Source organism: Brassica rapa, chromosome A08 (genome assembly GCF_000309985.2).
Source record: "Brassica rapa cultivar Chiifu-401-42 chromosome A08, CAAS_Brap_v3.01, whole genome shotgun sequence".
Taxonomy (NCBI): Eukaryota; Viridiplantae; Streptophyta; class Magnoliopsida; order Brassicales; family Brassicaceae; genus Brassica; species Brassica rapa.
This window is the reverse complement of record NC_024802.2, coordinates 321709-337511: the sequence shown is the minus strand read 5'-3', so window position 1 is coordinate 337511 and position 15803 is coordinate 321709. Positions and strand designations below refer to the sequence as shown.

Here is a 15803-nt window from a genome sequence, read left to right as displayed (position 1 = left end):
ATGAAATATTATCCAATTTTTTTGATATTTACTTTGTTGATATTTAAACATGTCTATGAGCACATAAAAGTCACCTACTATAACTATAGATGGGGAAAATTGACTTTTAAATCCTCAACTTTCAAAAATAAGCCAAAAAAACCTTCAACTCCAAAATAGGCCATTTTAAACACGAACTCTTGGTCAAACACGAAAAAATCATCAACTATCGTTGACCATGCCTAATTAAACCTTTAATTAATGGTCCGTTAAATAATGGTTAACAGACGTTTAGTCACTAAACGTCGTCGTTTTGTCTAAACTAAAAAACCCTAATCTAATCGAGCAAAAGCCCCAATTCATCAACATCAAATCCCTAGTTTCTTCACACAAAGCTCTCTCGTTCTCTATCTCATCTCTTTCTTCATCTCTTCCTAGCATCATGAACCGTGGGATTCCTTCGAATTGTGGATGTGGAGGAGAGATAAGGACGTTCACATCAGGCACCCAAGAGAATCCAGGACGTCCCTTCTACCGTTGTGAAACCAGAGGAGAGGTAATGTGGCTTTATGAGTAAGGTGACTTCGATTTTATGTATTGTGAGCAGTATGTGTAATGTGCCTTTGATTTTCTTCAATTTAAAGGATCACTTGTTCAAATGGGTGGAAGAAGCTGTACTTGAAGAGGTTGAAGATGTATTGCCTAAAGTAGCAGTCCATGAAATCGAAATTGCAAAGATGAAGGCTGATATTGAAGATTTGATGGAAGTTGCTTTGAACAACAAAGTCGAAATTCAGAAGAACAAAGTGATGATCAAAACTCTTATGGTGTATTCTCTCTTTGTCAGTGCAGCGTTTGTTGTGTATGTGCTTTACTGATCATATTATGATTGTCATTGTCTTTGTGGTAAGAGATTTGTTTATGATTGTCTTCTCTGATAATGTATGATGATGTATGATGCTTATGTATTGTCTTTGTGGTAAGAGACTTGCCTTGTTATGACTGTCTTCTTTGATAATGTATGACATTATGGTAAGAGATTTGGTATGACATTGTGTTCTTATGTCTAAATGAATCAGATATTTGTGCATACATTTTTGATTTGTTACAACCTGAAACCATCTTAAATACAATCATCCAAGATACAAGACCATCTTAAACATCTTTAACATAGATAAAGCATCCTGAAACACAGAACAAAGCATCCAAAAAGCATCCAAGATACAAGACACATCATCCAAATATAAGACACACATTTCCGAAACAGAGCATCCAAAACACAAGAAAACCGCAAACAGAAAACATAAAACTGAGACATCTGAGACAAAGCATTCCATAAGACAGCCGAAAACACTTCATCCTATTTGTGATCCTTGAGGAATCTCTTGTGATGGTCCTTGAGACAGCCCTTCCGATGTTTCTCCCTAAAGAATAAAAAAAAAACAAAGATGTCTTAATATGCTAACTTGTATGCTAACTTGAACAATATGAAAAGTGATTTGTTAAGGTGTAACCGTACCTGAAAATGAATTCTTGGTCGTCCTCTTGGCCTTTTTGGTGGTGGCTCAACAGTGGAATTTGTGCATGTAGCTTTGTTGTGGTTTTCTTCATGGCAGTTAGAACAGGTGATCACACGCCTATCTCGAGATAACTTTGTTGATGAAGAAGATTCATTTTGGCCTTTCTTTCTCTCATAGTTGCTTGGTCGACCTCGGTTTCCTAATCTATAGGGCGGTGGTAAGACAGGTAACCTATTAAGTCTAGGCCATAATTTCATACCTTGAACAGGTCTAATACCACGAGAATAGGTTAACCGCCACATGTTCGCTGTGTAATAGTTAGACACAAAGTCACCAAAGCTTAGCTTCTTCGCCATGATAACACATGAGGCATGGATACACGGTATGCCTGTCAACTGCCACTTTATACAGCCGCAAGTTCTAGCTTGCATATCCACCGTGTATGCAATATCAGATTCTACAATCTCATGAAGATCTCCACAAGCTGTAAACCTTCTGCAATCCTTTGCCTTTTCTTTAGTAGCTTCTATTTCCTTATGTGCTCTCTTAGTGAATCTTGTCTTCAACCGTGAAGCTACCAAAGCTCTTTTGGCATTACGAACCATACACTGTCTCCTTATGTCGTCTAATAACTCAAGCAACGGTTTCTTTCTGGCTTCCTTTATGGTCTTATTGAAAGACTCACTAAGGTTGTTGAGGTTGTCATTACAACATGATCCTATTCTAAAGTAAGCCCTAGACCATGCTTCAGGGTTTGTTCTAAGTAGAGAATCATACGCACCTGGACTAAAATCCCTAAGGGCTTTCAGATTGTCCTTGTAATCTCCTTCGGTGTAGCTGCGTGCTATTCTCCAAAATAGAATCTCTAGTTGTGGATCTTTGCTATCTCTCTTCCAGTTGGCTAAAATGTGTCTTGCACACATTCTATGTTCAGCATCTGGAAGCTCTTCTTTCACAGCATTCACCAGTCCCTACAAGAACGCCAATACACAATTTTAGAAGGTTGTTGAAGGGAAAAAGTTGTTGTCATGAGCTACGGCATACCTTTTGCTTGTCCGAGATTATTGTGATCTTAGCACCACTTTCCAGTCCCAAATCAGCTTTGATGAGCTTCACAAACCATTCCCAATTGATATTATTCTCAATCTCAACCACAGCCCATGCGATTGGTACTATCCTATTATCTCCATCTCTTCCAACAGCAGCTAGTAGATGGCCTTTGATATCCCACTTCAAGAATGCACCATCTAACCCGATGATAGGCCTACAACTTTCAACCCAAGTTTCTCTTTGTGATGTAAAACAAACATACATGCGATCAAATCGCTGTTTGCTTGTTGGAGTAGCCCCTGGAATAGTCTCAATCACCACAGTAGAATATGGGTTCGATCTCATCAGCTCTGCCTTATAATCCCATATGCGCGAGAAGTGTAATTCATGACCAGCTTTCCTTTCTCGGTAGAGTTTTGACTTGGCTTTCGCGCATTGCTCCTCAGTGACAATTAAATTGAACTCTCTCTTTATCTCAGCAACCATTTCCTTCTTAGTGAACTTCGGGTTTATCCTCAATCTATCTTCGAAGATTGACGCAATTGATGATCTTTTTAACATCTTAGAGTAGCCCGATCTCAGACATATATGCTCATTGATGTAGACTTTAATCTGCATTTTGTGCTTCCTCCTCTCATAAGAACAATACACTCTCCATGGACACTCTGTCTCTTTGTCTGAACATTTTGCACCAAGCTGCTTTGCATTTGACTTGTAGAGTTTAATGTCATACCTAGTCCGTAGAGAGTACCTTAGCAATGCAACCTTGAAATCAGCAGCACAGTTGAACGTCTTTCCCAGGAACAAGAGCTCTTCACTGTCGACTGTATTGGCACGCGTCTCCTTACGAATCACAGCTTCTTCGTCGTCGTCAGATGATAATGGATCGGGAATGGTATCTTCATCCCAGATGTCGTCGCCGCTGTCTGCATCAATATCTTCCTCTGGTTCTCTAGCAACATCTCCAAAGTGAACTCCTAAATCTTCACAATCTTCTTCATCGACTCTGATTCCATTGACCTCGTCCTCTTCTAGCTCATCCTCATCATCATCGACAATAGCTTCACAATCATCTTCTCCATCGTCTTCTCCTTCTCCACCCGCTTCTCCTTGTTCACCCGCTTCTCCTTCGTTGCCCACTTCTCCTTCTCCACCCGCTTCTCCTTGTTCACCCGCTTCTCCTTCGTTACCCACTTCTCCTTCTCCACCCGCTTCTCCTTGTTGACCCGCTTCTCCTTCTTTACCCGCTTCTCTTTCTCCACTTCCTCCATCGTTTCTTTCTGCAACAGTTTCAACTACTGTCTGCTCGGTTTGAACCTCTTTTTCAACTCTACTCGAACCTTTTTTCTTGTTGCTACGTCTCATCTTCGGACCCATCTTTTCCCTCTTAGCAAAGAAATGAATTGAGAAACTAGGGATTTGATGTTGATGAATTGGGGCTTTTGCTCGATTAGATTAGGGTTTTTTAGTTTAGACAAAACGACGACGTTTAGTGACTAAACGTCTGTTAACCATTATTTAACGGACCATTAATTAAAGGTTTAATTAGGCATGGTCAACGATAGTTGATGATTTTTTCGTGTTTGACCAAGAGTTCATGTTTAAAATGGCCTATTTTGGAGTTGAAGGTTTTTTTGGCTTATTTTTGAAAGTTGAGGATTTAAAAGTCAATTTTCCCACTATAGATGTAAAGATTTAAGATATGTTAACAATTATATTTTCATATTTAGTTGACAAGTTTAATGCATTCTGACAGTACATGATATTTTATTTATTTATTGGAATAGCTGAAATTAATTTCATACTAATAAAAATAACATAGGTTAAACTATCAATTTAATCTGATTTTGAAATATTTATTTTACAATATTTATTGTTCGTTAAAATAGACTAGGATTATAGATTTTATAGAATTTTTATCAATTTAAACCGAATTAATATTTATATATAATTGTATTATATTACTAATTATGAAATTAATGAATTATTTATTAAAATATATTTACCTCAACATATTTAAATATAATAAAAAATAATATAAATTTATATTTTAAAAATATATTATGAGTAAATTAATTTGAAATTGATTTGACATTATTAAACTTAATAATATCAAAGAATTAATATAATTTCAATGATATTGATTTTAAATCACAGTAAAATTAATGTTTGTTTCTTATTTCTTCTTTTGAACGGAATTGAAAATATATATTTATAACTAAACTAAAAGGAAATAGAAAAGTATTATGATTTAGTTAATTTTTAAACTAATTCATTTAAAATTAATTTAGAACGTTATCCTTAATGAATGTCTATAAAATTTAAAATTATATGTTAGGTAAATTCTAGTTTCATCAAAGTACTTTTAATAGAATGGATTTAGGTTAATCGTATTTAGTTTGACCTTGGTTTTCAACTAATGAAATGAACATAAATTATATGTGTATTCTTTAATGGGTCAATTGACTCAATATACCTAACTTTAGCTAAAATTAGGAAATTATAACTGGAAATTCACATTCTTTGTAGCAAAAGTGACAGACAAATCATTTTATCTTTTTATTTATTGAACGCGTGATAGTATATTCTTCATTTTCGTATGATCTTTTTCTCTTCTTTGCTCCTTTTCAATTTGTTTTCACCATCACAATAATTCCGCCGACGCTGGACACCTTGTATGTCATAAATCATTGACCCAAAGAAAGACATGCCTCCTGCAAATCTCTCAGAGAGCCATATTTATGGAAGAGCAATCTGAAGCGTACCAATAGATTTTCCCTCAGACCTAACCTTGTGTTTAAGAATCTTTTGGGGGGGGGGGGGGGGGGGGGGGGGGGTTCTTAGATAGCTCATTGCTAAGTCTTAGCAGCTTTAGATTCAAGTCTTTCTTGTATCTTAATGCCATTTCTATGAAATGAATTCACATTTTGTCAAAAAAAAAAATTCTTATTTGCTCCTGAAATTGAAAATCATTGGATTGGATGAATTATCGATTGCGATTAATTACTGGACCTTATAGAATTAACAATCTGTTGCTAGTTTCAAGGAGAGAGAATCACAATACGTTCAATAATTTGGGTGTAAATTACTAGTATGTTAACCAAATTTGCTACTTTACCGTAACGTGTGATATGAATTGTTAGTGGGTAATTTCTCAATCCGTAGGTATGCTCCCAACGAATGTATCAATTTATATTAACATATACTGCATGTTTTGTTAGCGACCTATATTTACATGTAAATTATAAAAGAATCAATTGCATACATATATATAGTAATAAATACTCATATAAGTTAGGAGTATTTAGACGAAACATAATAGTTTACGTATTGTTAACATCAAGAATGTAGAAGTTAAATAGGTAATGATTAAATTATCATGTTAATTTATTTCAGCATCTAATAAATCATGTATCAACTATCGAAAACTACTTTTAACATTTTACCAGCATTTTAAAAAAGCGGCAACATGCTTTGTAACAGCTAATCAAACATGATACTTTGTATCATTTAACCAACCATTTATCAATTAACATCAACCACAGTTCTTAACAGATAACAAAACATGTATCACCTCATAACACCTAATCTATAGCAACTAACCATATATTTATCAGTTAATGACAAGCCAGAATGTTACATGATAGCTACAACTACTCGCAGTTGAAATATGTGAGATTCATGTCCTCGTCTTAATCTCAGGAAAAAAACCATTCTTTCTCTAATTATATGTTTATCAATAAGACCATGTAAAATCTTCCATATCATTTCATGATTAATTTTGAATAAACGACCGGAGCAGTTACATATGATCTCGTCTAAAGAGACATACTCGCTAGAACATAATGATGTGTTGAACGGAGCATATGTAGTTGACAACACGGCGGTGAAATATTAACGCTGAGCCTCGCCACAAACGTTATTGGTATGGCGAGGCTTGACAACTGTTTCAATCAGGATAATGTCGTTTTCATATGTGGTTTTCAAGGAGGTCTAGGAGACAATGACAATAACGAGGAGAGTGAACAAGGGGCAACAATGGATTAAACTTGTTTATGGTTGAAAAATGTGCAGATGAAGTCAGTAGAAATAGAAGTGAAAATGTTTCTGGAGATTTTAAGTAGATAGGAAAGAGAGAAGGGAACATGGGTGAAAGGTAGAAAAGAATTATCAAATTGTCAACATCGCCAAAAACAGTAAAGGGATATTTACTTAAATACGATTTTTTGTTATATGGAACGGAGCCTAAATACTCTTCATGAAAAATTGGGGTCTATGACCACGAAAAAACCTGTAATTCACCCACTAGCCATTTCCCCTAACAGTCATAGACACGCCGTTAAATATACATATTAATACTGTAATATCCCTTCGTATAACCGGCGCAACCGACAAAAAAAATAAATTAAAATTATTAATTATTAACCGCACAAAAGTAAATTGTGTCTTACCCTACTTCACATCTTTCCTTTTTAATTTCCTTTGATAATTTTCTTAAGTCGAAAGGTCTCCGGGGCCGATTTGCTCCAACGCATTGCATCCGCATGCAATCAAAAGCTTTTCCATCTCCTTCGTATTCCCTTGTCAATCGTCTTCCGCGTTAGTATTTCACCGGCGGTTGGTAACATACCTTTCCTCTCCAACTTCACAAACCCGACTATTCCACTTGGGATAGTATCACTTGATATTCTGCTTTGCTTGGCTGACCTTCCCTTGTTTGCAATGTATTTATTGAGTTGGTCATTTTGATTTATGTTTATGTTTTGCTCGTTCTGTTTAATCTGTCAGTCTTTTGAATTACACAACTTAAGCATTTAATTTCTCGTGTGGAATAGCACTGCCTTATACTTGTTAACCCCTATAACTGTTAAATATACAGCCTTCTTGACGGTGAATGTCAGATCTGTTAGGTATATTGAGCTCTACAATTTATACTCGGTTGTGCTTATTCTTTCTTAAGCTTGAATTGGTTTTTTTTTGTATCAGCGATACATATTAGATAGTGTAGAAATATTGATTATTGTGTGGAATAAAATAAAATTTTAAGTTCAAATTATTCTACTTTACATGGAATTGTAGTTTTATATCTTGTGATTTTCCATTCGTATCTATACTTAAATCTGTTTGAGTGATAATTCTTTTCTATATTCTATATTATAGCTTCCACCGTCCTCACTGTTTGCCGTTCTTACTTTAATTTTTCAGGTTTGGCATGGATGAGTTAGGCCTTCCAAGTAGATTGTTTGAGACAAGCTTTGAACCCATTGGCAAGAAAAGGATTAACAACTATTTCAATCTTTGTTGTAAATCAATTATGGATTTAAAACATTTAGTAGCAAAAGGGGCATAGTAGCAAATAACATAGTATGTATTATATGAAATAGCATTTATCATGTAATATATGTTTTAACTGTTTACTCACCCTATAACACACATATAATATGTGTAAGTTAACATTGGCATCATTTAATTTATCCAAAGTAGAAGGATATTGCGGAAGGTGGATTTAATTTCTGAAAGATTTGGGTTGCAATGGATGAAGGTTTATATTTCCCTAACTTGGGTTTAGTGTTTAGTGTCAAGTGCTCTCTTACCTATCCCCCCATTAGATTTCTATTTTATGTAAATCAAGTCTGGATTTAAAACATTTAGTAGCAAATAACATAGTATGAATTATATGGAATAGCACTTATCATGTAATATACATTTTAAATGTTTACTCACCCTATAACGCACATATTATGAGTAAGTTAACAGTAGCATCATTTAATTATCCAGAATAAAATGGTATTGTGGAAGGTGGGTTTAATTTATGAAAAATTTGGATTGCAATGGATGAGGGTTTATATTTCCCTAACTTGGGTTTACTGTTTAGTGTCAAGTGTTCTCGTACCAATCCTTCATTAGATTTCTATTTTATGTAAATCAATCATGGATATACTATGCAAATCATAGCAAATAACATAGTATGTAGTATATGGAATAGAACTTCCCATGTAATATATGTTTTCAACGTTTACTCACCCGCACATATATTATGAGTAAGTTAACATTGTCATCACTTAATTATCCAAAATAGAAGGGTATTCTGGAAGGTGAGTTTAATTTCTGAAAGATTTGGGTTGCAATGGATGAGGGTTTATATTTAATTGTCAAGTGTTCTCGTACCAATCTCCATTAGATTTTTATTTTATGTAATTTAGTCATGGATGTACTATGCAAATCGTAACAAATAACATTGTATATAGTATATGGAATAGAACTTTCCATGTAATATACGTTTTCAACATGTACTCACCCTACAATGCACATATATGCTTTGAATACAGGTGCCCCACACGCTCCGTAAAATATGTGATTGTTACTATGCGACACAAAACTACCATGTCATTTACTTTATAATATGGAACCGGCAACCAATAACTTGAAGGGGTATAACCGGGTGGAATGAAGCCAAAAAACCTGACAATGCATTATATAAAAATTATTGTTAGTTCCTTAATTTAGCACCCAAATATGGCTATCTCGCCAATAAGCCATTTGACGAGAAACTGGAGCCTATGACCACGAAAAAACTGTAATTCACCCACTAGCCTTTCCCCTAACAATCTTTTATTTCACTGCCGCATTGATTTTCCTTTCTTCACAAAAATTGTTTGTAATATGGGTTCATTAAAAGTTAAGTAATAAACAGAGCCTGGGCATGAAAATATGGGGTCTCCTCCAAATTATACCTAACCAAAACAAAATAAGAAGACAAAAAAACGGTCATGGAAATATAGGGTCCCATCCAAATTATATCTAAACAAAAAAAAAATAAGAAGACAAAATTCAACTTTGAATCTTTAATTTTAAATATTAATAAATTTTATGCATGGAATAGTTTAAATAAATTTTAATAATTATAAATTTTTAAATTAGAAAAAAACATTTTTCATATATATCATGTTAATTCATTATTTCTACAAACTAATATACAAATATAATGTTTTGCAACAATTTGGGACTGTTAAATATGATAGAGTCTCATTAAAATGTTTCAACCCAATGAGCTCATGCTGGCTCTGGTTATAATACAAGGAATTCAAATGTAATACAGATCAAACCTATTAGACTAATACAATATATAAAAATAGAGACACATGGAAAGAAACACTATATATATATATATATATATATGTCTAGAAATCAACAACAAAAAACTTTCTTCAAAATGATTCCTTTTCTTTAAAAATATGATCCATTATATGTATAGACAATTAATGTCTTGATAGATAAGAAACGAAAAAAAACATTAAATGTATTTGAGTTATATCTAGCGACTTTGAATCTGTTAGTCAGACTCAAGTAGTGGCTGTAACCATAGAAATTTGAGAGTTTCTGGCAAGTAAAATATAACTAAGTACTGCAAAGCATAAAAAGAATATTAAACCCAATTCAATTTCACACTTTCTCGCTTATTCGGAAAGCAAGTCAAAGGCTTGAAACTTAAGGCTTCACACACTTCTTGTAAAGAAAAATATCATAGCTAATCCCAAATACTTAATGGCTTGACATCAAGGAAGATGGATATAATCAGGCATGTTACATACGAATCTATTAATGAAGTATAATATGACTATATGATTGATACAATCAAACTGTTTCCCCTTCTGAGCTGTTGACACGAGGGGTTCGATTGCTAGCATCTTGAAACATTGAAGAACCTGACCTCTTCTTTAGAGAGTAACACTTTCTGCGTTGAACTGGTGCATCGTGCTCATGATTCCCATAGTATGTAATCACCAATAACTTCACATTGTCTGCTCTTCTCTCCACATGCTTCTTCACATCGCACCCAGCAAATGTGCATTTGTAGTAACTCCTGTGAAAACCATTTCCAAAATAAAAATATACATATTTAGACTAAGCATCGAATATCTAGGTTTTGCCCAAAGCGTGAGACTAATTTCAGAGTAAGCAAGCCTCTTGTTGACACAAATATTATACAACCTCGTATTTTGGTTCCCCATGATGAGTCTCTGACCATATTTTTTCCAGCTATAACCATCGTCAAGATTGTTTTCTTCACTTTCCATTTGAATTATGACCCCTTCATTGTATCTGCCCGTTCTTAAGGTTCCAATAATGTTTGATACCTCATCTTCCCTGTGATAGAATTGTGTAATTTAGGTTAATTTAATCAAGATGTTGAGTTTATTAGTCTTTTTTTTTTGTCACGGAGTTTATTATTCTATAGTTGATTATACGATGTTAACTTGGGACCTTGTTTTTGGAGATGAAGGAACGACGTTTAGATCAATAATGTTGTGATCTTCAGGAGCCTGATCAACGTCCATCTGCTGATGAGGAAGACCGTTGTTGGATATCATCATTGTTGCATGATTGCCACCGGAACTTTCCACCATCTCTGGAGGCCCGATAATGGCATCTGGAGAAGGAGGGGCAATCTGGAAAAAGAAGTAACCAAAGAAAATAAACTGTTAGGGTTTAGGATTGGGATTTTTCATTTGTTTTTCTTTTCCTCCTGGAAAGAACACTGAGGCCTAAGATCTAACAAAGTATAGTTTTATCATTCATAATCATATGTAAAGTTTGTATTCTACGCTGAAAATCAATTGTGAAGCCGAGTAGGACGTCATCTCCATGAATTTTTCTTTAGAATCGCTTATTTTTGTTGGGGAGAAAACTCTGAAATGTAATGAGACACGTACACACAAACAAATAGATCGTCAGAAACAGAATATCTGTAATAAAGAGTTTATTTATAAATGAAAAGGAAAAACCTTTTATTTAGAGGAAGCTAAGCTAACCGAATCAAAGAATATGAGGATGATGATTAGAGAAGAAATGTGTATTGTATACGAGAAAGTTGGTATTTTTATAGTAAAACTCAAACCATTTTACTTTGGAAACAATTGATATGGTCAAACTTTCTATCATCAAGTGTCAGGAATATATTAAAAGATTTTTAATTAGATTTCTTTCCTTTTTGATATTTATGAGCAGTGTATATATTTTGGTTTGGTTTTATCAAAACAATACCGAAAAGCTAACCAAAATTTTCTTTTCCTCTATTTTATATATTTCAAGACAAATAAGAAAATTTTATCCTTAAAAATAATTAAATTAAGTAAATTAGATTATATTTGACTAACTTAAGTATATAATGATGTTTAAAATTATTTTGTTTAATAGAACTTTTAGTAATAAAACCCCTTCAACTAAAAATAGAACGTAAAAAAAAACTCAACTAAAAAATATTCAACGAAGAAATCCTCAATTTTAATTATGTTAATATATGTCACCCTCCGTCATGGAATTTAAGACGGGTGATGCCAGAAATTAACAGAATTAAAGTTGAGAAGTTCTATCGTCGAATTTTTAGTTGAGTGGTTATTTTGTGATTTATCTTTAGTTGAGTGGGTTTATTTCTAAATGTGATTAAATGTTTTAAAATATTTATTATCACTTATGCATTATTTAAAACTCTTTTATAAGCCTTTAGAATAGTTTCTAAATTCTTATACATTACTTTATGAATTCTATAACTGATTTATACATGTTTATAAATATTTTAATACTTTTATAAATGGTTAATAACATTTAACAATGATTTTATAAGATTAAAGATATGGTTGTTCGTCATACTACAAAAACATGAAGTAAATAAATAAAGCAAGAGAAGTAAATCAAAGATATAGTTTTATTGATTAACTAGACTTTGACCCGTGCATCCGCACGGGTGTTTTTTGGTTTGTAATGTCAAATATTTATTATTGTTTAGCAATTTGTTATAAATTTGTATATGTGTGAATAATTTGTGATCTTGATAATAGTGTATTCTATGTTGATTAAAAATTGAAGTGGTAATTTACATTAGTTATTGGATGTTTGTTCACATCATTAGGTTTGTATATATAAGTATAAAACCAATTAGAATAAATATTAATATGGTTTTATTCATTAAACTGTATTGGAAAATTAATTGTAAAGTGTGATTAGCAAGTTTATACTCCCTCCATTTCATAAAGTTACATATTCTAGAGAAAGAAAACTGTTTCAAAAAGATCTATTTTTTACATTTTTAATCCATGTTTTACTAATTAATAGTAAATTTTTTAAACAAATAATTGTACTTATTAGATTTTTATTGACTTAAAATTAAGAAAAAAATGTTTTATTAAAATGTGTGAAAAATCTAAAATATATAACATTTTGAAACGGATGTCGTATATTATTGTTATTAATATGTAGCTTTAATTTAGGGACTTGTTCTGTTAAGATAGTCAATGAGTTTAGGACTCTCAAACGTTTTAATTTTAGCATATCGATAGAAAATCTGATATTCTTGTTTTAATGCTTTGTCCAACTAAATCGTTAGGAAATCTATAGTCATTTATTTTTCTGTTTGTAAAAGATAAATTTCGAAACATATTTATTTACAATTATTATATACTTAACCAAATGAATTTAAATTTTATCTTATTCATGTTACACATATATTCTGGTTTAATGATGTTCTAGTACATTAAAATTACTACAGTTATGCTATAGTTCTAGATTTTATTGTTAATTCAGTTAGATGTTGGAACTTGATTAAACAATATTGGTTTATTAATATATAAATCAATTTATGCATATATTGAGATCAGTATGATACTTGCACTGCTCGACATTCCGGTTTACTTATGTTCTCGTTAATTAAATTTCGAGGTTATGCAATAGTGCTGGTTTTTAATGTTAATTCAATTTAGATGTTGGCACTTGATTAAACAATATTGGTTTACTAATATATATAACCCAGTTTATGCATAACTGAGATTGTAGTGCCACGAAAGATCAAACCCATTTATGGTTTGATAAATAGAAATACAAATGAAATTATTGTGTAATCAAATCTTAATGGCCTTGTTATTCGGTTTTGTAAAATGGCATGAAAGCCTAACAATATAATTAGTTAAGTTGTAGAGATAATATCAGTGGCAAATGTTGTAAATACTAAGATGAAGTAAGGACAATTTTTTATTTGTACTTCAGTTTTAATAGATTATTTTAATAGATTATATATGGTAGGAGTATAACATATTGGTTCTAAAATAAAAAAGAGAGAAAATAATCATGCATTTTTTTCTGGGAAAGTCTGACCTGAAGTCTGGAAATCATGTAAAGAGGAAGGTTGAATATGATCATGTCTATGTTTTTGTTTATGCTCTCCTATACAATAAATAAAATAATTAGTTTTTTTTTTGACAGCAAAATAATTAGTTTTTAAAAACTATTTAGGATAAATTGTTGAAATATTGGGTTTACAATAAATATCAACTTAACTGGAACATTAAACAGGTTTATATAACTAACTAGTTGATGGCATGCGCCTTGTGCAGAATAATATATATATATATATATATATATATTCAAATAATTTTTAATTTTATTGTTTATATATATATATATATTAATTATTAAATTAAACACTAAATTTAAATTAATAAATATAAATTATAAAATTTTAATACTCATATTGGTAATCAATGTATTAAATTATGCTTTTTTTCATAGTTATATTTATGGCATGTACATTTACGATGAAAACCTTTTCTGTAGTATTATCAAATTAGGAAACTTGGATTTGAAATTAAACACTTATTGTTTTCGTGGACTACAAATTAAATGGCATTGAAAAGATTATAAACAATCACAACTCATAAAACATCAACAAATAAAAACACCTAATAAACATATATATTCACTATAATTTAGATTTTAAAAACAGTGAGACAAAGGCAAAAAAATAAATAAATTATAGAACATTATCTTTGTATTTCTTAGATTATATTTATATCATGTTTAGTATTTTTAAAAAGTTTAATATATTTGATGGTTTATACTAGTTTTTCATGCTTTAATATTTTTTTTAATATTTTAATTTTGTCTTTTATATAATATTTACTATTTTGGTTTTAGATATTTTCTTTTTACAACATTTGTGATTTTACGGATCAAAATATAATTTGATGTTCGTGATGTACAAATACAACTAAATTATTTTAGGATATGAATATGATTGCTTAATTTTCTAAATATATATAAATATTGAACATAAGTATACAATTTACATTTTATGACATTTATTTTCAATGTTGTTTCACCTTTAATCTTCACTTTAATATTGTATTAATTTGTGTTGAAATCAATATTTTCAATTAGAATCAGAGAAAGTGGCTATAATACTAGTCATAAAATTATAAACTCAATATAAGATATACGTAATTATGAATTATCTGTCCAACTTGTTAATCTCTATTGTTACTATCTATTTATTAATTAAATTTTCTAAATATAGAGATAAGTATATATATTAAATTATATATATATGTTTATCTATATGTATATCAGTTTATTAATTATCTAAAATATCATGATAAATATAAATATTAAAATAAAATTTGAAATAATATTATTAATCAAACTAATTAGTTATCTTAAAATCATGGATAATATGACAAATCAAGAAAATCAGAAAATATAGAGAGAAATTGTTATGATTGTTATTATAATTTATGATGACATAAATATGTACTAAAATAGAGGATGAACATCTTTAAGATAGTAGAGCTGGTATATCCTAAGATAGTGTAACATCATAGATGGGTTTTCTGTTTGAGTACTTACATATCCATAACAACAGAATATATTTAGAGGAATTATCTTTAGATTTTAGATAATAATTATTATTATTAATTTTAATCACTTATCGAATCACAATAATTTAGATTCATTTTTATTTCATAGCTAACTTATATTTTTTATTTATTAAGGGTATACAATATTAACCACTATAACTTTTAACGTGAGAGATTTGTTTTTATTTTATAGTTAATTTATAGATTTTTTTCATTAAGGGTATAAACGATATAGACCACTATAATGTTTAACAAGAGGGTTCGAATGCGAAAATATTCTCCTCCAGAAAAAATTGAAAAATAAACAAAAATTAGATCTCGATCCGCGCAACCGCGTCAGTTTTTGCTTTCATTTATTTTTATATAAATATTTTGTTTTCAATTCTAAATTGGTATATATTATAATATATATGTGTCTATCAATTTTTAAGACATAATAAGTTTACGGTATATTTTTTTCATTGAATAGATTGTTTCAAACTTTCACATGTATTTGTATCTTCTTCTATATATATATTTTCGGATTATTATTTCATTATTAAAATCATAACTATATATATAAAGACTA

General features: G+C 31.0%; 3 protein-coding genes across 3 annotated transcripts in view; 1 reads left to right on the top strand and 2 right to left on the bottom strand.

The window, feature by feature from the left end:
- LOC103832572 (probable WRKY transcription factor 10) overlaps window positions 1-15735 on the bottom strand; it is a 30518-nt gene extending 14783 nt beyond the window's left edge. The window contains exons 1-5 of the mRNA XM_009108607.3: window positions 11336-15735; window positions 11156-11240; window positions 10815-10999; window positions 10542-10697; window positions 5562-10413 (exon numbers count right to left, since the gene is read on the bottom strand). Coding sequence (XP_009106855.1) covers window positions 10185-10413; window positions 10542-10697; window positions 10815-10999; window positions 11156-11197 — 612 coding nt within the window. The 5' untranslated portion in view covers window positions 11198-11240; window positions 11336-15735 and the 3' untranslated portion in view covers window positions 5562-10184. The remainder of the gene's footprint in view (window positions 1-5561; window positions 10414-10541; window positions 10698-10814; window positions 11000-11155; window positions 11241-11335) is intronic.
- On the top strand, window positions 185-1015 carry LOC117127324 (uncharacterized protein At1g43920, Chloroplastic-like). Its single transcript, XM_033277368.1, has 2 exons — window positions 185-535; window positions 624-1015. Exons 1-2 carry the CDS (start codon window positions 422-424, stop codon window positions 855-857), a joined length of 348 nt encoding a protein of 115 aa, XP_033133259.1. The 5' UTR covers window positions 185-421; the 3' UTR covers window positions 858-1015.
- LOC117127323 lies at window positions 1133-5563 on the bottom strand. The gene is made up of 3 exons (XM_033277366.1): window positions 2544-5563; window positions 1499-2470; window positions 1133-1403 (listed from the first exon to the last, which is right to left on the bottom strand). The coding sequence occupies exons 1-3, from the start codon at window positions 3924-3926 to the stop codon at window positions 1335-1337; spliced, it is 2424 nt and encodes an 807-aa protein (XP_033133257.1). The 5' UTR covers window positions 3927-5563; the 3' UTR covers window positions 1133-1334.
- Window positions 15736-15803: the final 68 nt, after the last annotated feature.

Bases quoted from the DNA above. Each gene is read 5' to 3' on its own strand.
- LOC117127324 (XM_033277368.1), top strand. From the start codon at position 422: ATGAACCGTGGGATTCCTTCGAATTGTGGATGTGGAGGAGAGATAAGG. The intron at 536-623 runs GTAATGTGGCTT...TTCAATTTAAAG, and splicing joins GTTGTGAAACCAGAGGAGAG to GATCACTTGTTCAAATGGGT.
- LOC117127323 (XM_033277366.1), bottom strand. From the start codon at position 3,926: ATGGGTCCGAAGATGAGACGTAGCAACAAGAAAAAAGGTTCGAGTAGA. The intron at 2,471-2,543 runs GTATGCCGTAGC...GCGTTCTTGTAG, and splicing joins TAATCTCGGACAAGCAAAAG to GGACTGGTGAATGCTGTGAA. The intron at 1,404-1,498 runs GTACGGTTACAC...TTTATTCTTTAG, and splicing joins GACCAAGAATTCATTTTCAG to GGAGAAACATCGGAAGGGCT.